The sequence below is a fragment of the Leptodactylus fuscus genome, chromosome 2 (genome assembly GCF_031893055.1).
Source record: "Leptodactylus fuscus isolate aLepFus1 chromosome 2, aLepFus1.hap2, whole genome shotgun sequence".
Lineage (NCBI taxonomy): Eukaryota > Metazoa > Chordata > Amphibia > Anura > Leptodactylidae > Leptodactylus > Leptodactylus fuscus.
Genome location: NC_134266.1, coordinates 102,582,109 through 102,607,039, shown reverse-complemented (window position 1 = coordinate 102,607,039; position 24,931 = coordinate 102,582,109). Strand labels below are relative to the sequence as shown.

Here is a 24,931-nt window from a genome sequence, read left to right as displayed (position 1 = left end):
CACAAGTAAGAGACGAATAGCCTTTTTAAAGGCTATTCCGACGTGGTAACTAGAAAAAAAAGTGTTTTAGTGGTAGAATCCCTTTAATGTTGATACGCGCATATTACATTGAAAGCAATAGGGGAAAAAGCCTCCTATTGATGAGCGGAGGGTAACATCGTGTAAATGCTCCCTTGATATGCCTTGATACAGAACTCTAAATAGCCTACTTCTTTACCAAAGATCTTTTGTGACTTATCCTCCTTGTGGAGTGTGTCAAGTCAGCAGTCTTCCCCATGATTGTGTCGCCTAGTGAACCAGACTAAGGGACCTTTTTAAACGCTTAGGAAGCCTTAGCAGCTGTTTTGGGTTAATTATTCTAATTTTCTAAAATAATGGCTTTTGGGCTTTTCTTGGCTAATAATCATCAACATTAAAGGGGTTCTACCACTGGGAAAAGTCATTTTTAACTAAGCACATGCATAGCCTTTAGAAATGCTATTTCACACGTACGTTTTGTATGTAAATTACCTCAGTGGCTTTTGAATAAGTCCGTTTTTATTCATATGCTAATTAGCCTCCAGCCAGCACAGGAAGTTCCCAGCAGCACTGCTCTCTGCTATTCTCCCCTATCTGTGTGTGCAAGCAGGAAGTCATCATCAGTAGCAGCAGCCTGTGCTGAACACATACATAGGAAACAATAGGCAGAGGGTGCACGATCAGACTTCCGGGGTGCACTGAGAGGCTAATTAGCATACAAATAAAAACATTCTCATTCATAAACTACTGAGGTGCTTTACATACATTCATAAACTACTGAGGTGCTTTAAAGGCTATGCAAGTATATGTTTAGTTAAAAATGACTTTTCCCAATGATAGAGCCCCTTTAACCTAAGTGCATATTAAACAAAGTGCATTTATACATGGCACTTACACAAGGAACAAGACAGGAAAACCATGGAAGACAACCAAGTAAACTTAAACCCAAAACAACAAGCTTTAACACATGGTATTATAGAGCTACTCTGTCACTTAATATCTTAGCAATTGTCTTCCTGCAGAACTCTCCTCCATCTCTAACACCAGTGCACATTATCCACATCAGTTCCTCTCTTCTGCCATTTCCCATTGTGGGGAAGTTAGCTCAGTAGAAGCAGTGGTGCAGACACAAACAGTCAAGACAGGGACACAAAATGTGCAGCAAACTGGTTTATCAAAAAACAAAACACAAAAATAAATAAAACTTGACCTCAGGCACAAAATAAACAAAACAAAATACAGCCTTAACTTCAGACAAAAACTAAATAAATACCTGCTCATCTGAGCCAATAGATAAACAGAACAGATATACCTAACTATACGTGTGTCTTACTTCCAGGCACACGAACAAAACAGGTGTAATATAGTCTCACTGAACTCAGGGTTACAGGACAGAACCATACAACCTCCTTTCACCTCATGGAACTGCAATGCAATGCAAGAGCTGCAGCCTTTTCTGGCCCAGTAATGAGCCAAGGAGCTACACCTGGGCTGAGGCCTACTCCAGGTCCGCCGTGGACCACAAATTTGTCAGAAACCTGGGGCTGATATATCTGGACTCCAGCACTCTGCCTATCACCTTCTCACACCATGTACAGCTTTCATACACTTTTCACTATTTAACCACTCTAATCTCTATGCTTCTTTTAGAAGTGACATTAAACATGAGCGTCCTCATAAATCACAGAACCACCTTTTGTCCATTTTGCTCCTCCTAGCTGCTGAGGACATCTATCCAAACCCTGGCCCTCCTTCTTGCACTAAATTGTTCTCTCCCTGCATACATAGAAGTCCTACAAACCTTACTAATATTCACTATTTTCCCCCTCCTTATCTTTCTCCTGTCTTTTTTAACTGCTGTCTCTGGAACACCCCCTCAGTTTGTAACAAACTAAACTATATTAATGACTTATTCCTTAGTAAATGTCTCAACCTGCTCACCCTTATTGAAACTTCCATCCACCAGTCTTATATGCCCCCCTCTGCTGCTCTGACTCATGGTGGCCTACATTTCTCACATACTTCTAGGTCTGAGAATAGCCAGAGTGCAGGGGTAGGCTTTTTTCTATCGCCACAGTGCATTTTTATGGTCATTCTACCGATGCCCTCACTCAAATTCCCCTCATGGCTTCAGACTTTTCCGAACAATTTCCCTACGCATAATTGTGTTCTACTGTCTACCTGTCTCACCCTACCAATTTCTTGATCACTTCCCTTTTTGGCTTCCCCTCTTTTTATCCAGTGAAATTCGAACCCTCACCCTCATCATGGGTGACTTTAACACCACATTAGCATCTCTATCTCCCCAGATGCCTCACAATTTCGCTCAATAACCACTTCTTTTGGTCTTTCACAACTTTCCTCTTCCACAACACATGTAAATGGCAACACGATCAATCTTGTCTTCCATCAACTTCTCACAGTTTCTAAATTTACTAATTCTTCTCTGTCAGCCTTATGGACACCGCGCTCTCCTGGTTCTCCTCTTATCTCTCAGACTGCACTTTCAGTGTATCATTTGCGGGCTCTGTCTCTTCCCCTTGCCATTGGGATTCCTCGGGCCTCGGTCCTAGGTCCCCTGCTCTCCTCTCTCTACAAAGCCCCCACTGAACAAACCATCACCAGATTTGGCCACCATTGCCATCTTTATGCTGATGACACCCAATTATATATGTCATTCCTTGACATCACCCCCGCACTAATACAGAACACCAGTGACTGTCTCTCTGCTTTTTGAAATATCATGTATTTGCTCTATCTGAAAATGAATTTCTCAAAGACTGAACTATTGATCTTTCCAACATTTAATAGATCTGTCCTTGATATCTCCATTGCAGTGTCCGTCCTTACTATAACTAGTAGGCAGTATTCCCGCTGCCTCGGGGTTATGATCAACTCAGACTTTTACTTCATCCCCCATATCCAATCACTTGCACGCTCATGTCATCTCCACCTCAAAAACATCTCCAGAATCCGCCCTTTCCTTACCACAAACACATCAAAGATACTTATTGTTGCACTGATTCACTCTCGCCTTGACTAATGTAATTGCTTACTAATTGATCTTCCCTTTACTAAACTCTCCCTTCTAAAATCTAATCCAAATGCAGTGGCCAGGCTCATCTATCAGTCTAGATGCTACAGTGATGACTTTGGGTCTGTTTCAGTCACTACACTGGCCGCCTATTCAATACAGTACACAATATAAACTTATCACGCTCATCCACAAGGCTCTCCATAATGCTGCACCTACCTACATCTCCTCCCTCATCTCTCTCTATCGCCCAACCCCAGCTTTCTGTTCACTCAGTGACCTAAGACTAACATTCTCTATTAGCAGAACTTCTCACTCCCGTATGCAAGAGTTCTTCCGAGTTGCACCACTTCTCTGGAATGCTCTACCCCAATCAAAATAACACTCAATTTCTACAGCTGCAAGTGCAAACTAAAGGCACATCTTTTCAGACAGGCCTATTACAATTCCTAATCTAATCTCTTCTAAAATTGGAATTCCTAAATCTAACCCACCTCTGTTCAGGCTCCCGCATTACGCCACAGGATATCATGCCATTTCAGACAGTAATTTTATATGTTCAGGCACCGTGTGCACTTTAAAAAACACAGACTGGTGATGGCTTGTACAGCTTTATATATGTGTAATATTAGTAATCTCTATCGCAAAAATGTCTAGACCTCTGTATAAGCAATGCTATCTCCAATGTCGCCCCTGCTGCCTCTTGTGTCACCACCTCTACCTCATACATTGTAAGCTCTTATGAGCAGGGCCCTCAGTCCCATTGTGTGAATTGACTATTACTCTGTAATGTATCATTTTGTCTGTACTTGAACCCTACAATTTGTAAAATGCTGCGGAATATGTTAGCGCTATATAAATAAATTGAATTCAGTCACATTGCTTCATCAGTTGTTCACGACTGCTGTTCAGGTTTGTTCTTCAGAATTTGAGTTCCCCCTGCTATGATGTGTTTTTCCTTTAGCTTTTTTCTCATTTTGTGTATCAATGAACTAGGTCCTCTGTCTCACAATGGTTCCTCTGAGCTGTTAGCAGACAATGTGTTTTTATTATTGGTTCAGGTGAAAGTAATAATCTGCAAGTCAAAGACTAATGTCTATGGACACAGGTCTTGGCTTTCATTCATTAATTTTGGGTTACCAATTATTTTCTTTGTGTCGAAATTCATTATCACAAGCCTGTTGGCTTACCAATATTTATGCCATTGTGATGGTTCTTCACTTACTAAATTTTGATTCTACATGTTTGGCAGTGTACAGAGTAAATCCTTCAGAATTCTTGTCAACCTTTCCTCCTTTTGGATTTGGCAGGGTTGCTGGAAGCAGAGGTGAAATGGCTTGGCAGATGAAAATCAACTGTTGTTGGCGTTACATCTGATCTAATTTGTTGAACGTTTATGTTTCTCTTCCTCACTGAAGGTCTCTCTTTGCCCAAATTTTGGTTTATTGGGCATTCATATATCTGTCAGAAAGCTACAGAGCCGACAGAGAACTATTAATCGCCATGTTGGCTTGGATCTCAGTTTTACAAACATGTGTCCTTCATGGCAAGGTGTAAGAAATCTAAATTAGCTGCAGGTCTTACAAGAGGTGGTGGCAGTTAGCAAGCTCACTCAATTGCCTCTAGAGATACTGATCCTCTGGTAATGTTAGGCCTCAGGAGCAATTTGTGAATGAGGCCCATGGTGTTTTGAGACCAGTTCAATAATGTGGTTATTATTGGTATCATCTGGTTCTTCTCTCTCCTCCCCTATTTGTTTTTCTCAGGTGGTTCTACCTGAGCTAAGGTCAATTTGGGTCAGCTATGCCTCCAGTTCAGATCATCCAGAAGGTTCTGCAAGTCTGCCTAGCAGCAGGTGTCTAACAGCTGATTGGACCGTGTGAGGCGTGAGCAGGTTCTGACTGTTTTAAATATTCTGCCTAGCAGCTGATCGGATCAGCTGATTGGACCGTTGGTGGATTCTCGCATCATACACAGGAGCGGGATTGTGACACTCACGAGTGCGTCGTCACAGCTGACCCTCATGGTTGACTCCTCAAAGACACGCAAGATCTCGCATAAGTCTGCCATCCATGGCCACTCATGGTGCAGAAACTGCGGGAGCTGACTCTGAGGAACCCTTGGGTTTTGGAGATGGTACTCCATCAAGGGTCTCTGCTGCTCACACACTCTACTCAACATGTGGTATGTCAAGTTCCAGCATGTGGGGACGTCGCACATCAGCCGGTGTTCTGGCAGATGGAGGCGTTGCTAGCAGCGGCTACTGTAGACTTGCGAAAGTGGGCGCACAAGCGCACTTTGACCACACTTTAAAAACCGTAGCACCACTAATTTGAACATGTGGGCCAGGTATGCAACGTGTTGGAGGTTGGCAAGCTCCAGAGCTGCTACCAGGTTCCGGCTGTTATCACACACGACCATGCTTGGGCCCAGGTACAGCGGTGAAAACCATGTCAACGCCTCATCGAGGAGGGCATCGCTCACCTCAGAGGCAGTGTGCTGTCTGTCCCCCAAGTTGATGAACTTCAGCACGGCCTGCTGACGTCTCCCCACGCCAGTGCAGCGTTTCCAGCAGGTAGCTGAGGTCGATGTGATGGCGGAGGTGGAGAAGGAGGGTGGTGGTTCAGAGCCCCTGCCAGGAATGTAAATCAGATAGACCACCCCAGTTTATGACCCGGTCCCAGCCTCAACTACATTCACCCAGTGTGCCGTCGGTGAAATGTAGCATCCCTGTCCGCATGCACTTGTCCACGCATCGGTGGTCAAGTGGATCTTTTTGCAAATCGCGAAACTTTGGGCCTGCCTGATGTTGCATGACACGTGCTGGTGCAAGGCGAGGACGGCACAGCGGGAGAAGTAGTGACGGCTAGGGACGGCATAGCGAGGTGCCGCACTTGCCATCCTGAGTTTCCACAAGCCGGAACGGCAACATCGCTTGGGCCAGGAGCTTGGAGATATGCGCGTTTAAGGCTTGTGCATGGGGGTGGGCAGCGCTGTATTTTTTGCCTGCACTCAAAAGTCTGGGAGATGGTGGGCTGCTGTAAAGAGGCGCATGATGGTGCAGGAGAAGGAGCTAAGGCAGGAGAAGGATATTACAGGATATACCTAATGTTTTCAGTGTTTATTTATGTATTCATGTGTTTTATGTATTGATGTTCACATTGTTGAATTTGTTTAGTGACGCTGATTGCAACTTAGACCAGGTGTTTCGGTTACACTTCAATCATGGACGTGTTACATCCGTGAGGGGTATATAAACTCATTTGATCACTTGGCCTGTTATCGCTATGACTAAGGGGCTCTGCCCCAAAACGTGTCAGAAGGTTGGTATGTCGTGTTAGTGTCGTCCAGTCTGGTATGTCTCTGTATTTTTTATGTCTACTCGATGTCTTGTAGAAGTTTTTATGGACAATTTGGATTTCGAATTAAAAGTTATGTTTTAAACTAAGAACATCACCAAGTGCTGGATACCACATTTTTTTCGTGTTTTTTCATGGTTTGGTACTTACCTGGAGGATGGTATCCGTGCACTCCTGTCGAGCATTGGGCTGTGTATCATATGTGTGTGCATAGTCAAAATATAGGCCATGTCCTATTTTGGCTGTTGTCACGGATCCCTCGATTCAATGAAAAGTGCAGGACAATTTTTTATGGACTTTTTGAAACTCTTTCAAGTGCAACTACCCTTAAGGGAGAATTCACAATTCATGTTTCCTGGCCTGAACACAGACACATTAGTTAGGCTTAGCTATTTAATTAACTTTAAACACTGCTTATCTTAAGTCTAGACCAGAGGTTCTCAAACTTATTTTGTCTACCGCCCACTTCGAGAATTAATTATTTTCTAGCGCCCCCCCCCCCCCATTTTTTTTTTTACTTTACTACATCTTAAGAATCACAATCACAGTCATTATGTTAATAATTAAATTATGTGTGTCATGTGAAAATAAGACTTGGATTTACCTTGTACGGAGTTTCCTAAAGGACCTGGCTCCTCTGCCCACTAGCAGCCTGCTCTATATAATAAAGCTTTATCCTAGTGAACAGAGAGACCAGATCCTTTAGCCCAGTAGGATTTAGACTGCTTTATATAAGAAAGCAGCACTTTTTCCACACACACCCCTCTATCTCACAGCAGGGAGCTAGGTGATGTGTATGTGATGTGTATGTGTGGTGCAGACACAGACTGGCTCCGTACACTCAGCACCCCCCCCCCCCTCTCTCCCCCCACACAGCAGGGAGCTAAGTCATGTGGCTCCCTCAGCAATGAGCAGGGGGCCAGGTGCTAGTGTCCATAATGAAGTGAATAAAGTAAGATAGTGGACAAACAAAGCAGTTTTGCTGAAGCAGTGTATTTAGGAAAAGTCTTACATCCACATTAACAAGCAGTATAGATAGGATCCTTGTGATGGGACAACCCCTTTAAATTAGCCATCGCCCCCCTAAACTGCTTCAACGCCCCCCCAATCTTCTCTGTACCCTTTACTGCCCCCCTATAGGCCTCCAGCGCCCACAAGGGGGCGTTATCGCCCACTTTGAGAAAGACTGGTCTAGACTGACAGACATTCCTGTATGGCAATGCAAATAGGGTAGCTGTCTCTAAGTAAGTTCAATCACTTGACTATTAAGCTAATAAGCAGAATGCAATATATTTTCAATGTGAGAGATGTTTTACCTGCAAAACCATGCAGGTAAAGGAGAAATTAAAGCATAACCTCCAGTTATAAACAATTATTTTTTATAAATGAATCAGGTATTTGAATACAAGAAACTGTTCTCCTGCTCCTTTTCAATCAGACAGTTTACATAAGATTACGTCTCTTTCCTTATCCAGTCTCATACATACAACTCTATAAAGAAGGGAGGGGGAGCTAGTTAATTGATTTATCGCCTCATTCTGTGCACTGGTAGCCTAGCAGTGTTAAAACAGTACAGAGTAGCATAATAATAGCAATTATTAGAGTGTCTTTTCTTGAAGCCTTTTCACCCTCCCCCCCTCCCCTCTTCAAATACTAATATATAGGAAGTAACTCTGCTTGAAAAGTTGAAAGTAAAACCCCATATTTTTATAATAATATATTGCAATGATTTTATATTCACTGGTACTATTCATTTATAAAAAGTTGTTGGTTGGTAAAATTGGAGGTATGCTTTTAAAAGGATCCTATCATTAGAATCCCTTTTTTTCTAAATAACTCGTAGGAATAGCCTTAAGAAAGGCTATTCTTCTACCTTAGATGTCTTCTCCGTGCCGCCATTCGGTAGATATTCCGTTTTCCATCTTTATGAAAATGAGTTCTCTCGCGGCACTGGAGGCAGTCCCCAGCGCTCAAACAGCGTAGAAGGTTGAAAGCCAGGCCAGAAGACGACACGAAGAGGCCGGTTCCTGAAGAAGATGGATGCGGCGCTGGAGAGTTCTCTCACAGCATTGGGGACGCCCCCAGTGCTGTTTGAGCGCTGGGGACCGCCCAGAGTGTTGCAAGAGAACTCATGTGCATAAAGATGGAAAACAGAATATGTACCAAATGGTGGCACGGAGAAGACATCTAAAGGTAGGAGAAGAATAGGAATTTCTTAAGGCTATTCCTACATGTTAGGGAAAAAAAGGGATTCTAATGATAAGATCCCTTTAAACATATAAAGTAAGAGATTCCTTCTATTACACCAATAAGACTTGAACTACATATGGCAAGGGGCTGTGAAAAACAAGGGCTGGATTCACACCAGAATTTGCTCTATATTCCGAGATTTCGTTCCTGAATCGGATTGAAAAATGTGGCAAGAAAAGTTCTGCAAGCAGGACTTTTCATTCCACATTTTCGGGCAGAAACCCGCAGACCCCATTATAGTCTTGTTATAGTTTCCACGACTAACCACTTTTTAAGTGGATTGGGTTTCTGTTTTTCAGATCCCCAAGTAGACCAAAGAACGGAAACCCAAGCGCAGATGTGAACATAGAGAAAGAGGTAAAATATAGTTTTTAATGCAAAAATATTCCAAAGCTGTTTTGTATAATTAATGGGGTTTTCAGGGACTAAGAAAATGTGACTAAGGGCAGGAAATTGGCTATGAATAAGAACACAACCAGTGTTCGAAACGCGTAAGCCTCATTTCCCAGTAAGGTTGTGTTCACACAGTGCATTTTTGCTTAAAAAATACGTATCTGTATCGGAAAACAAACTCAATATACTCTGTTCAAAAATGCTGTTTTTACGATTTTTGGGCAAAAACATAATGTGCACACAGCTTAGGCAGGACCCTGAATGATGTTGATGATCAAGCATTTGTGTGGTTTACAACTGAACTCATGTTGATAATGAACAGTACAGGATCAGTACCAGTAAGAAAAAGACTGTATCGCTCAAACAATTCAGCAAAATGTTAGCAAATTTTTAGGTGATCTCAAACTTATGTCAGGACATGAACCCAGGGACTTCAGTGTCCCAGGCTGCAACTCTTCCATTTGTGCTCCTGTGCTGATCTGACGCCTAGTTCCCGATGTCTCATATCAGTTCCCGCCTCACTGATTTGCTCCATCCTGTTCCCTGAGCATCCTATTTAAACCCAGCCTTGCAATTCTTGCTTTGCAAGATTATTGTGCTGTCAGCGTGTAGCTAGTTTCTCCTGCTCTGCTCTAATACTGCTGCTCATCCTGTGTATCGACCATTGGCTTCCTCTTGACTAAGTTATCAGCAATTACCACAAGTGGTTGTAATTAATGACTCTGAACCAGACCTGGACCATTACAATTTATTTCAGCACATTTTTTGTCTGTCTTTAAAAAAAAAAAAATCTTAGAAAATCCCTTTAGGCCAGGGCCCCATGTGCTGTAAAAGCAGTGGTTTGGCTACAGTGTAAATGCTGCAGAAAAAAACAAAGCATTTTATAGTACCTGCATATTGACTCCCATCCACACACTGCAGAAAAATATGCGCAGAGGACACGTAGTTTTGGAAATTACAGCATGTCAATTATACCTACCTTATACCGCTGCAGAATTTCTATGAAAATTGCTGAGGGAAAAACCTTGATGCGTTGCCGCCATGGCTTTTCTCACAGCGCTTATTTGCTGTGGCCTGTTACATGGGGCCTTGGCCTCAAAGTAGTGGTAGGTGAGTATAATGGGGTAATGGTTTAAGAATGATGCTTCCTATGATAGTGTCAATCAATTCCTTTGTTGGCAGAAGACGTACCAGAATTACAGGGAGCCTTCAACCTCTTAATAATGCTGGTTAATTTCAATGAATGACATATATTTCAGTTATAATTTACACCAGTTTACGGCCAAGTGTTATAGTTAATCTGACATACCAAGGCATCCTTGGCTCCCCCAGGATCCCAGCTCAACCCTGCTCTGCCTACTGTTTTAAAAAGTGGTGAGCAAGATAGAAAACGGACAAAGACTTGCATCAATAGTACAAATCAGGCACCAAAGACGACACTTCTATGATAATTTTCTGGCATATATCCCTTAGTAAATTCTCCCCAATGATTATAGTTTTGCAATTTGTTAGTAGATATTATGGTAAAACCATAGGCATAGGGTCTTGTTACCTGCCCGCCAGATCCTTTCATATCCTTCATGTTCAGTGCATTTTTCATGCCTTTTCCTTTCTCTTTTTTGCCTTTCTTCTTTTTGCAGCAGCATTTCTTACATATACAAAAGCAGCAGGTGATGATCAATAGCCCAGCTACCACTGCTATAGCTATGATGGCCCACGGAGGCACTATAAGTAAGAAGGTACAGTGAAAAACAGAATGTTATCAAATAAGCTTTTAAAATGGCATGCTACAGATACATGATTTATTATTGTTGTAGGCATCTCTATATGATACCCTAATGGCTCATGCACACATCTTTTTTTAAATGTCCATTTTGCTTCCATTTTCATTTATTTTTCATCTATTTTTCAATGGAGTAAGTCTTCAGTAAAAAAGGGCAAGAATAGGACATGCTGTATAAAAAAGGAACAGCAATATGGATCCATTTAAAAAAATAAACACTCGCATTGCCACTAACAAAGCATAGATACTAGAGATGAGCAAGTAGTATTCGATCGAGTAGGTATTCGATTGAATACTACGGTATTCAAAATACTCGTACTCGATCGAACACTACTAGCTGTTCGAAGTTAGGATTCGATGCAGAACCAGCGTTGATTGGCAGAATGCTATACATTGCCAATCAACGCTGGTTCTTCTCTTACCTTTAGAAGTCTTCTCCCTGCGCAGCGTTCCCGCGTCCTCTTCCGGCTCTGAATTCACTCTGCTTAGGCATCGGGCCTGGGCAGAGCCGACTGCGCATGCCCGCGCATGCGCAATTGGCTCTGCCTAGGCCCGATGCCTAGCAGAGTGAATTGAAGGCCGGAAGAGGACGCGGGGACGCTGCGCAGGGAGAAGAATCCAGCCCGACCCTCACTCATGGACTTGGTAAGTAGAATTTGATCGAATATTGCCTACCCTGAAACGAGCATTTCCCCCCCATAGACTATAATGGGGTTCGAAACCCATTCCAGGTCCATGATATTCAAGCTATTCTGATAATCATGATAATTCATCATATTATGCTAATTTGCAAGCAGTGTGATACCTGTGGTTGATCTGTTGAATAACGCATCAACTTTTTTACAAAATAATTTCATATCCTTCTCAATGTCTGCAAATCTTTGAAAGGAGGACAGCACACGTACTGTATTCATGATTTTTATGGGCCCAGGGGAAAAATTGACCAAGATAGAGCATGCACAAATTTTAAAAAATGGGTCTCACTCAGTCTGTGATTATAATTGACCTCATATGCAGTATATAATAACACCAATAAGGTGCTTCACAATTCCACAGCGCATACAATTATCAGGGTACAGAACTTTATAATAATAATAATAATAATAACAAATTTTATTTATAGCACCAACATATTCTGCAGCACTGTACAATTTGTAGGGTTCAAATACAAACAAAAAGATACATTACAAAGAAATAGTCATTTTACACAATGGGACTGAGGGCCCTGCTCGCAAGAGCTTACAATCTAGGAGGTAGGGGGGTGACACAAGAGGTAGCAGGGGCGGCATCGGAGGCAGCATTTCTTATACAGAGGTCAGACAATTTTGTAATAGAGGTTACTGTCATTAGACACACAAAAAACTTTATGAGCCGTTACCAGTCATGTCCTTTAACATGTGGATGGTGCTTGGACATATAAAGTTAGCCTGAAATGGCATCATATCATGTGGAGTAATGTGGGATCTGGAACAGAGAAGGGTTAATTTTAGGGATTCTAATTACAGTACGGAAGGGATTACATTAGGAATTGTGATAGGCCTGTCTGAAAAGATGCACCTTTAGTTTACGCTTAAAGCAGTAGAAATTGGGAGTTAATCTGATTTTCCAGATAAAGCATTCCAGAGAAGTGGTGCAACTCGGGAGAAGTCTTGTACGCGAGCGTGGGAAGTTCTGATAATAGAGGATGTAAGTGTTAGGTCATTGAGTGAACGGAGAGCACGAATTGGGTGGTAGACAGAGATGAGGGAGGAAATGCAGAGAGGTGCAGCATTATGGAGAGCCTTGTGGATGAGGGTAATAACTTTATATTTTATTCTATGATAAATAGGCAGCCAATGTAGCGACTGGCACAGACCAGAGGCATCGCTGTAGTGTCTAGCCTGATAGATGGGCCTGGCCGCTGCATTCAGAATAAATTATAGAGGGGAGAGTTTAGTAAGGAGAAGACTGATTAGTAAGGAGTTACAGTAGTCAAGGCGATAATGAATCAGAGCGACAATAAATGTCTTTAATGTATCTCTGGTAAGGAAAAGACGTATTCTGGAGATGTTTTTGAGGTGTAGGTGACATGAGTGTGAGAGTAATTGGATATGGGAGGTGAAGGAAAGGTCTGAGTCAAACACAACCCCAAGGCAGCGGGCATGCTGCCTAGGAGTTATAGTAAGGCCAGAGACTTGATGAAGTCCGGTTGCACTGTGAAAAAAAGGGGAGAGGAGGTAGCCAGCTGCCAATCTCCGAAGAGCATGACCTCTAAACAGCTTAGTTTTTGGCCCTTTGGGTGGATTGAGCCTCTAACCAGCTTAGTTTTTGTCCCTTTGGGTGAGTTGAGCCTCTAACCAGCTTAGTTTTTGGCCCTTTGGGTGGATTCAGCCTCTAACCAGCATAGTTTTTGGCCCTTTGGGTGAGTTGAGCCTCTAACCAGCTTAGATTTTAGCCTTTTGGGTGGATTGAGCCTCTAACCAGCATAGTTTTTGGCCCTTTAGGTGAGTTGAGCCTCTAACCAGGTTAGTTTTTGGCCCTTTGGGTGAATTGAGCCTCTAACTAGCATAGTTTTTGGCCCTTTGGGTGAGTTGAGCCTTGTAGCAGCAGAGTTTTAGTTTTTGGCCCTTTGGGTGAATTGAGCCTTTAAACAGCAGAGTTTTAGTTTTTGGCTCTTGGGATGAATTGAGGATTGTAGGAGCATAATATTATGCTCCGATGGGATGAATTGAGCCTTTTAGGAGCATAATATTATGCTCCTGGTATGAATTGAGCCTTCAAGGAGCCTAATATTATGCTCTATGGATGAATAGAGCCTTGTCAGAGCATAATATTAGGCCCTTGAGGTGGGCCTTAATGGGGTGATTTTAAATTTTGTTTTTCAACTGTGATGGTGGAGGAGGAACTGAAGAGCTGGAGCACACACATGCAACTTCATGTTGGGGTGCTTGACACTGGTGGACATGCAAATGATGGGTCAATCCAGTGGCAGTTCATTTTGATCAGCATCAGCACTGTCAGCTGCGCTTATCGGTGATGATGCCACCGGCTGCGCTGAAGACCCTTTCCTGGCGGCAGGGCAGGATAGCACCTCCAAGGCGTAAAGCGCAAGTTCCAGCCACAAGTCCAACTTTGACACTCAATAAGTGTAGGGCGTAGAGGGATCGGAGAGGACAGGGCTGTGGCCAGCCAGGTATTCCCGCAACATGCGCCTATACTTGTCCCTCCTGGTGACACTAGGCCCCTCAGTGGTGGTTGTTTGGCGAGGGGATGCCATTAAGGTGTCCTGCACCTTGGAGGGTGTACCCCTGGTGGGTGTTGACCGGATGGCAGTTGGTAGCCTCTTGGAGGAACTGTCCTCTCTGCCACAAGAGGCAGAGGACAGCTGCTTCACAGAAGCCAGGGCAGATCCAGCATGGCTCAAGATGTTCCCTGTCATAGCCACTTGAGAAAAAAAAAAAAAAACATCCAGGCCACGTTCTTCGATGGTGTGGAGATTTTAAATGAGTTTAAATTCCCATATCCTCATGATGTGATTAAACTCATTATGTGATTAAACTCATTAAACTCATGATGACCTTTGACACACTCCAAATGGGGTTAAACCAGTCACAGGGTTTTATGATGTTTTACAACAACTAGACACCACGTGACTGATCAAAGGAGCCATAACTTATATATATGTTTTTTTGAACTGTCTATTTGCATGTTCTGCTTTCCATCTATTTTGCATCTAACACTCTATTCCTGTATAAATATGCCTGCCTTCAGATATTGTGTTATACCAGCCTGATGAATGGATAGCTTTAATATCCCGAAAGCTCACAATATGGCATCATTTTTTTAAGTTAGCCATTAATAAAGGTATCAACTGCTGAGGACTTCTGTCAAAAAATTTTTTTATTGCATATCCACTGGCTAACATGGTACAAAGATATTTTTCCTTAATTACATCATGAAAGATGGAAGTGCCCTCTATTGGTGTGCATGACTGAGGCACTGACTTCCTAATTACATCATGGAAGTCAGATTTGCATATTCTTCCCATGTTCCCTTGCACAGTGGAACACTAATGGCTTAATAAAACTCCACACACCTAAATGGTGGTCTCTCCCTATGGAGTGACGATATCCCCCCAACTCATTCCACTACGTGATGGTATACTGCAAGGTCACTCGATCATATACAGGACTGTGCATTACTCTTTCACCCTCTAAGATCATTTATGCTAACTTCTATGCTGCTATACTACATACTACTAAAGTTATCTTCCCAGTTACTTTACTTCTTCACCCTGTTGACTATGTCATGTATTTTAAGTTTAAACACTGTATGGTGTTAGTTGAGGTAGAGCATGTGACACAAGAGAAAGCAGGGACTGCATAGGAGATAGCATATCTTATACAGTGGAGTTTATTTCATTACACAAAAAAAAGTAAATAAATATAATATGTATGAACAGTCACCAGTCAGTGTCCTTAAGGCTGGTCTTACACGACCATATTGGTTTTACGGTCTGTAAGTTGCTGATCAGCAACACTACTAATAGACATTGGATATAGACATTGCAGACACCTGTGTCCTGCCGCACTCGCCCATAGAGTTCTATGGGCAAGTCCGTGCAGTGCCTTGAATTCACGGCCTTTGCAGACCTGCTCTATTCAGTGCGGACCTCGGTCACGGCACAGCACACCATGGATAAAATATCCAGTGGCGTAAGAGGCCACACTGAATATACTGTGTCCGCAAATGGTACACAATTGAAAATCCGCAATTGCGGACCATTTGTGGACTTAAATTACGGTTGTCTAAGACCAGCCTTAATGTGCAGATGGTGCCTGGACATATAAAGTTACAGTCCGATACAACATCATATCCTATGAGGTAATGTGCGAGCAGGAACAGAGGAGGTTTTATGAATTCTAACTGTGGTAGGGATTACATTGAGAATTGTGATAGGCCTGTCTGAAGAGATGTATAAGTTTGTATAAGATGTATAAGAGATGTAAGATTGCGCTTGAAGCTGGAGAAATTTGGACCCCAGACAATCTGTCTCTACCCCAGACAATCTGTCTGCTCTACCCCAGACAGATTGTCTAGGATAGAGCATTCCAGAGAAGTGATGCAACGCAGGAAAAGTTTAGGACACAGGAGGGGTAGGTTCTGATAATAGAGGATGTTAGTCTTAGGTCATTGAGTGAATGGAGAGCACGGGTTGGACAATAGAGATGAGGGAGGAAATGTAGGGAGGTGCATTATGGAAAATCTTGTGGGTGAGGGTGATAAGTTTATATTGTATTCTGTATCGAATAGACAGCCAATGTAGTGGCTGACACAGGATAGAGGTATCACTGTAGTGTCTAGACCAGGGGTGCCCAATACGTCGATCACGATCTACTGGTAGATCGCAAAGGACGTATGGATCGATCGCGGGATGCAGGGATTCCCGGTGTCTGCTTGTTCACAGTGCAGGCTGAGAGTTATCTCCGGGCACTGGCAGACGGGGCTGCCGCAGCCCCAGCCTGCCAGCGTCCAGAGATAACTCTCTGCCTGCGCTGTGAACAAACAGACACCAGAGATCCCTGGGCGGCCACAGAACGCCGCTGTCTCCTGCTCTCACGATCCGCCCGGCCCCGCCCACATGCCCGGCCCCACCCACATACACGTCCGCCCACAAGCCCGCACGGCCCTGCCCATAGGCCCTAGTAGATCTTTTGCCTTGGTCAGCTAATAAAGTAGCTCACACGCTGAAAAAGTGTGAGCACCCCTGGTCTAGACTAATAGACGAGCCTGCCCACTGCATTCAGGATAGACTGTAGAGTTACAGTAGTCAAGGCGAGAGTAAATCAGAGAGACAACAAGGGTCTTTAATGTATCTGTGGTAAGGAAAGGGCAATTTCTGGAGACGTTTTTGAGTTGGAGATGACATTAGCGTGATTGGATATGGGGGGTGAGTCAATTATAACCCTGAGGCAGCAGGCATGTTGCCTAGTAGTTAAGATAAGGCTGGAGACTGCAATGGAGATATCAAAGATAGATCTGTTAAATGATGGAAACAGCAGTAGTTCTTTCTTTGAGAGATTCCGTTTTAGAAAAAGAGAAGACATGACCAAGGGGCCTAGGACCGAGTCCTGAGGAATCCCAACAGCAAAGGGAAGAGAGGAGGAGACAGAGTCTGCAAATGATACACTAAAAGTGTGGTCTGAAACATAAGAGGAGAACCAAGAGAGTGTAGTGTCTGTGAGGCCAACAGAGTGGAGCACAGTGAGGAGAAGTTGATTGTGAACAGTGTCAAATACTGCTGAGGGATCCAGAAGAATAAGAAAATAATAGTCACCATTATATTTAGCTGTCATTAGATCATTGAAGACTTTTATGAGTGCTGTTCATTAGGTTGCAGAGTGTGGAAGCCAGATTATAAGGGGTCAAGAAGAGAGTTAGCGGAAAGATAGCAGATTAAACAAGACTAGACCAAATGTTCCAAGATTTTTGAGATGAAGCAGAGTTTACAGACAGGTCGATAGCAGCACAGGACAGGACAAGTGAGGATTTCTTCAGTAGTGGGGTTATGACAGAATGTTTGAAAGAGGAGGGAAAGAAGAGAGAAAGACACTGGAGAAGGTGTGAGGGGAAATGGTCTACTGGAGATTGTATACTACAGATTGTAGGGTGGGAGGAATAAATGAGCTGAGAGATTTCCTCTTCTGTTACTGGTTGAAAAGATGAGAATGAACAGGATGAAGTGCAGTTGGTGAGGGAATCAATGCTGCATGGGGATTGGGCAGTTATTTCCTGATGGATCTTATCAATCTTGTCATAGAAATAGGTGGCCAAGTCCTCTGCACTGACTGTCTGTGAAAGGCACCTGCACCTTGAGATTGGTCTATAATTGCATAAGCCTTTATACATGAGTTTCTCAAGAGTTTTTCGGCTGCTAATAGCCCCATTAATGCTGCAGCACATTTTACATTTTTCTCTGAGACAGGGGGCACATATAAGTCTGCCTCCTCCCCTATCTACTGCTAGTAATATGGATTCACATTGTAATTTTGCCAGGTGTAAATGTAAAATAGCTAAGAAAAGATCAGGTGACAATTATAAAGGAGATCCAGGGACACCGGACAGCAAATATAGGGCATGGTGCAGCTAAAATGATTTGCACCATAGAAAAAAAAGAAAATCTATAAGCACGGTCATGAAAAGTGCCTGCTACCTGTGTCTAATATCTGTAATGACCTAAGCATCTAAAAGCACTTACCGTATTGATAGGGAAATCAATACGTTCATATATATTCCCTATATGTGTATACATTCTGTCAATAACTTAAGATTGTAACATGCATCTCCAGGTCAGCTTGACACATATTCCATATTAATCAGAATATTTGCAGACATAATGCCGCACCCCATAATAAACAGAGTAATAAAGTGGCTGGAATAAAGTGATAAGATGGTTATTAAAATAGACTTTGTTATGCCACGCGGTAAGGTGACTAAAACATACACTACGTAATGCGCACTGAGTTAACCTCATCATCAGATGTCAGAACAGTTAGAATATTCATGATTAGAGGTGGGATATTCTTGTAATACTCATGTATAGAAATTGCTGAATCCTAACGGGTAATGATTACTCAATGACACACCCATATACGCCTACCAAGTTAATGATTACTCTATAATACACCCTGTATGTACGCCCACTTCTTTGGGTATAAGAAGAGATGATTTGTTCAATAAAGTATGCTTTAGCCCAGATTCAACTTGTTTCTGTGTCATTGCATCACTGACGCTCCGGAGTGTGACGTAATTTGGAATCCATCCAATATACCTATTGGTCTGACTTGAGGACCACCTTGACAGTATATACTCGAGTATAAGCCGACCCGAATATAAGCCGACCCCTCTAATTTTACCACAAAAAACTGGGAAAACTTATTGACTCGAGTATAAGCCTAGGGGGGGAAATGCAGGAGCTACTGGAAAATTTCAAAAATTTAAATGGTCGGAGTTTTTGGGTGCAGTAGATGTTGGATGCTGGGAAAGGGGAGGGGGTGTTTTGGTTGTCTGTCTGCCCCTTCCCTTAGCTTGAGGACTGTTTTATTTTCCCCCACTTGGAATTCAGTCTGGCTGAATATAGGGGATCTGCAGTGCTCCTATTAACCCCTTCCCGACAGAACAGGAGCACTGCAGATCCCCTATATTCAGTAGACCGGGCACTTTCACACAGGGATACCTAATGTGTTTGTGTTTCACAGTAATTTTCTAGTTTTGTATCTATTCTAGGGAAAGGAGGGATTTAGAACTCTTATTTTTTTTAAATCGTTTTTTTTTTTCATTTTTGCACTATTTTATGGGAGATTCTATACATTAATATTGCCCCCCCCCCCCTCCTAAAAAAAAAAAAAAAAAATTTACTGCTGACTTGAGTATAAGCCGAGGGGGGCTTTTTCAGCACAAAAACTGGGCTGAAAAATTCGGCTTATACTCGAGTATATACGGTAACTGCTTTACATTGTAAGCTGTGAGATTTTGCAGAAGGATCTTAGACCAGTGTACAGAGAAAGCTATTGCAGAGTATAGAGACCGTGAGGAAAAACAGTACCTCCCCTCTCCTTTCATTGTGTGAAGAGAGAACAGTCCCTCCTTCTGCTCATTGTCTTCCCTGGTCAAGTGGCGAAAATTGCTGCAGATTTTCTGGCAGATTCTGCCCCAAAATCAAAGGCAGATTCTGCTTCCCATTATATTGCAGAGATTGGAGAAGGATGCTGAAGAAAGAAGTGTCCGGATCAATTCTGCCACAGATTCCGCGTCTTGAGACAACCTGCTAATTAGTTCTATTCACCATGGACTAATCAGCAGCAGAAAACTCAGTTGAGTGCCGCTCTGCTTTGGTATTCCACTTTGTGGCTGTGGGGGACCTGCATCTATCAGACGATTATGGCATAAATTTCTTTCATGGGGAAACCCTTTTAACTGATTTTTAATTTTGTTAAAGTGTATCTAAACTTTTGAACATAATTAGATTTTCTATCAGCATTTGTGTCATTATTACATTTTGTTATATAGTCTATTAACAAATTTTGCCTGTTTTCTGTGAAATCCTGCATATCTTTATTCTTTCCATCTCCTATGGGTGTATGGGCTTATATCAGGGGTCTCAAACTCAATTTACCCGGGGGCTGCTGGAGCTAGAGTCTGGGTGAGGCTGGGCCGCATCAGGTTTTCCAAAAAAAAAGCTCTTACAAAAACATTCCAGTGTTATCAATATCAGTAGATATGTTTTAAGATTAGCAACCCGGAGATATCAAATTTATATGGTTTTGTTTACATTTTAACCCCTTAACAAAAATCCAAAACTGTGGCAAGTTTTTTTTTCTTTCTAAAACTTGCCAAATATTACACTTACGTGTACGGGGATGTATAGGGCGCCTTTTTTTTGCAGGGCTGGGTGTATTTTTTAGCTATATCATTTTGTGGAATTGAATTGGTATTGCTTTGATCATTTTTTATTTAAATTTTTATCAGAGGCAAAACAATGAAAAAATGGAGGTTTGGCACTTTTGAATTTTTTTTCCCACTACAGCGTTTACCATACAGGACCAATATTTTTATAGATTTGTAGAGCGGGTGTTTTTGGACACAAGAACACATGTATGTGTTTCACAGTATTTAACTACTTTTATATGTGTTCTAGGGAAAGGGGGTGATTTGAATTTTTAATACTCTTTCTTTTTTTTTTTTCTTTTTTTTTTTACTTTATTTTTTTGCATTTATTAGACCCCCAGGGGGTCTGATCACTAATGCAATGCATTACAATGCTAATGCATTGCAATACATTGCAAAAATGGTAATTTCTTTTGCAGGTTGCATAGAGCAGCCTGCAAAAGAAAATTACCGCAGACAGGCCGGGGAGCCGGCTGTCATGCGAACGTGACGTCGTCCCTGGAGCATGCTCTGGGAGCCGTCGATCACCGGCAAAATGGTGGCGCCCATGCGCCGCCAGGAAAATGGCGCTTCGGTCAGCTTTGACTGAGGCACCGGAGGGGTTAATGCCTCCGATCAGTGCGGACACCTGGCAGCTATGGTGGCCGCCCAACTCCTGGGTGGCCACCATAGTTAAACACCCAGTGTCCACCGGGGGCTGCAAACTATTGTCCCGAGGGCTGCAGTTGGCCCGTAGGCCGTGAGTTTGAGACTCCTGCTTTAGACCCTTCCTGACACTTACCCTACTGTTACAGTGGATGTTGAGTCTAAAAGACAATGGCTGCAATGCTGCAGAGCTGCCACCATAGCTCCTGGGTCTCTGCTGTAATGGACTCTGATCACGGGCATTGGATATAAATTTACTCCCCCCCCCCCAACCTGCCCCAAAGTTAAAAAGGTTTCCCCAGGGCCCCATAACTTTGATATTTCAGGCTGCTCCCTTGCGGCGAGATTGCAGGATATGACCTGTTCCCATGGCAGCCAGGAGCCTTCTGAAGGCTCCCAGGCCTGCCATAGGGCTATTATTATTGCAGCTAGTTTATAACCAGTGAAAGTAGCAAAAGTCCCATAGATTTTAAGGGGGCTAATTAAATAGTAAACAAAAATAAAATCTTTTTTTTTTAAAAAAAATATATAAAAATCAAAAAATTCTAAAAATTCAAATAACCCCCTTTTCCTACATTTAAAATAAAGATAATAAAATTAAGCAAGCAAATTATACATACAATATACAAAAATGTCTACAATCATACAAAAATAATTTTCCCATACATTGAACGCCAGAGCAGGAAAAAAAAAAAAATCAAAAGAGCCAAATCGCTGTATTTTTGCTATTTCCCCTCCCATAATAATTTTAACCCCTTCCTGACATCTGCTGTTTTATTATGGTGGATGCAGGGTGTTTAAACATGGCGGCCCCTCAGGAGCCGGGTGGCCGCCATAGCCACCGGGTGTCTACTGTTTTATACCTGCACCGATCATGGGCATTAACCCCTATGTCGCCTTGGTCAAAGCTGACTGAAGCGCCATTTTCCCAGTGATCGCCGGCACCTGGAGCAAGCTCTGGGCCTGGGTCTTGTTGTCATGACAACAGAGAGCCTTGTGAAGGCTGCCTGGCCTGTCATTGCAGGCTACTCTATGTAGCCTGCAATAGAAGCCCTGGTATTTTGCAATGCATTGCAATACATTAGCATTGCTAAAATAACATGTCAACTATATTCTATGTTTCAGTTTGATTCCGGGGATACCTAACTTATATGGTTTTATTTACATTTTAACGCCGTGAACGGCGTAAAAACGAATCCCATAAGAAAGTTGCACAAATGCATTTTTTGTTCAAATCCACCCCATTCTGAATATTTTTCTAACTTCCCAGTACATTGTACAGAATGGTAGCATCATGAAGAAAAATTTGTCCTGCAAACATTAAGACCTCATAAGGCTCTTAGAGCGGAGACATATAAAAATCATGAGATTTGGAAAGCAGGGACCCCCCCGAACGGAATACAAAAGCAATTGCAAGCGCTGTGCATTAAAAGCACATGGACCCCATAGACTATAACGGGGTCCGGGTGCTTGTCACACGCTGCCCGCATGAATCATGCGGACAGGTTCTATGTGGAGATCTGGTGGCAAGCACACGGACCCCATTATAGTCCATGGGGTCCGTGCGCTTTTACTGCACCAGCCCTTGCACTTGCTTTTGGTATTCCGTTCGGGGGGGTCCCCATGTGGACTCCCCCGGACAGAATCCAAATGCTGATGTGAACAAGGGCATAAAATAGTTTTTGGGTTTTTTTTTTATTCTAAAGGATTCACTTCACCTTGTTAAAGATCCTCGGTATGGAGAGACACTTTGGGCTTGAATGCTGAAATTTTATGTCTGCAGGAAACAAATTTTGCAAAACGTAAATGTCCAAAGTTCTCACATCATAGCTTTCTGTACATAAACATGTCAATCAGGAGTCTGGATTGCGGTTGGAAAGAAAGTAAGATTTGCCCTCCGAGATGCTATTGTTGATGATACAACAATAGCAATAGCTAATGTGTATACACCTAACACTAGGTTCACGCTATAGTTCAGGTTTCCGTTCTTCGTGTCCGCTTGGCGTTATAATGGGGTCTGTATGATTTCTAAACTCTAGGTGTCTAAATTCTACTTCTAGGGAATATACATAATATTCGTCTACATAGATCATTTTTTCAAACTGTTGTTTTTATTGTGGATCGTTGAATGCTTAAGTCAATCAGATCATCTACTATAGAAGCGGCCTCTTAGTCCGATCACTCACCAAATTACTTGCAATAGTAACAAATGTTACTTCCACACATATATGCCAGAATTTAAAAAAATAAATAAATAAAACTCATGAAACAGGGCTGAACAGAAATGATGGTTTCCTTAAAGGGGCTCTATCAGCAAAATCATGCTGATAGAGCCCCACATATTATTAAACTACCCTCCAGTTTTAAAATAAAACCCTAAAAAAGAATGTGATCTACTTACGCATCGTGCACGCTGGGCGGGCATTCAGGGTGCGCCGTCTTCTTCATCCACGCCTCTTCTTCCTCCGATGTCCTCCGGTCCCATCCTCCTCCAACGCTCGCGAACTGACACTGATAAAAAAAAAATGGCCTGGGCGCCTGCGCAGTAGCCGTAGTAGAAGCCGCATGCTACTGCGCAGGCGCCCAGGCCATTTTTTTTAATATCAGTGTTCACGAGCACCGGAGGAGGACGGGACCGGAGGACATCGGAGGAAGAAGAGGCGTGGATGAAGAAGACGGCGCACCCTGAATGCCCGCCCAGCGTGCACGATATGTAAGTAGATCACATTCTTTTTTAGGGTTTTATTTTAAAACTGGTGGGTAGTTTAATATAACATTTACGGTGCTGAATAGCCTTTTTAAAGGCTATTCACGCATATGTGGGGCTCTATCAGCATGATTTTGCTGATAGAGCCCCTTTAACTTAATATTTTGTTACACAACCTTTTGAGGCAATCACTGCAATCAAATGATTCCTGTATCAATGAGACTTCTGCACCTCTCAACAGGTATTTTGGGCTACTCCTCATGAGCAAACTGCTCCAGTTGTCTCGGGTTTGAAGGGTGCTTTTTCCAGACGGCATGTTTCAGCTCTTTCCAAAGATTCTCAGTAGGATTTAGGTCATGGCTCACAGAAGTCCACTTCAGAATAGTCCAATATTTTCCTCTTAGCCATTCTTGGGTGTTTTTAGCTGTGTGTTTTGTGTCATTATCCTGTTGCAAGATCCATGACCTGTGACTGAGAACAAGCTTTCTGACACGGGGCAGCACATTTCTCTCTAGAATCCAATGATAGTCTTGAGATTTCATTATACCCTGCACAGATTCGAGAAACCCTGTGCCAGATGCAGCAAAGCAGCCCCAAAACATAACAGAGCCTCCTTCATGTTTCACAATAGGGACAATGTTCTTTTCAAGGTATACTTCATTTTTCCGTCTGTGAACACAGAGCTGATGTGCGTTGCCAAAAAGTTTGAATGTTGCTTCATCGGTCCATAGGACATTCTCCCAGAAGCTTTGTGGCTTGTCAACATGTAGCTTGGCAAACTACAGTTTGTTAGATTCAAGTTACGGTATTTCTGCGACCATTGTGGTTTTTTCTTTCATTAACCAAGGGCTACCAACAATTTTGTCCATGTGTGTATGTGAATCCTACCAAGGCAAACCTATCCTTCACTCTCAAATATTAAAAAAAAAACAGTTAACTTCTAATCAGTGAATTTGAATGGAAAAAGAGCTATAAGATTGGCTAGGCAAATTTGACAAAGATGAATATTTGCTGAGAAACTGCAACAAGAAGGAACAAATGCTACTATCCTACAACAGTGTGACCAAAACAAGCTGAAAAAGTTACTCATTTGTTGAAAAATAATACTAGGGGTGGCAGGTTATGTTTGGACACTCAAGTGCAGCTAATGCAAAACTGAATTATTTAATTCATCCTATTGTTGTATTGCTCATTGTTGCTGTAGTTTTATTCATGGTATAGATTTACACGGGCTGTGTGAGACAATACTTGAAGATAATAATAAAGAAAAGGGTGGGATCACAGTGCTGCCTCAACTAGACGTGGATTGTATTGCG

General features: G+C 42.6%; 1 protein-coding gene across 1 annotated transcript in view; it reads right to left on the bottom strand.

Moving 5' to 3' along the window:
- Window positions 1–24,931, bottom strand: part of LOC142194074 (synaptotagmin-2-like) — a 135,405-nt gene that overhangs the window by 94,756 nt on the left and 15,718 nt on the right. The window contains exon 3 of the mRNA XM_075263100.1: window positions 10,607–10,779. Coding sequence (XP_075119201.1) covers window positions 10,607–10,779 — 173 coding nt within the window. The remainder of the gene's footprint in view (window positions 1–10,606; window positions 10,780–24,931) is intronic.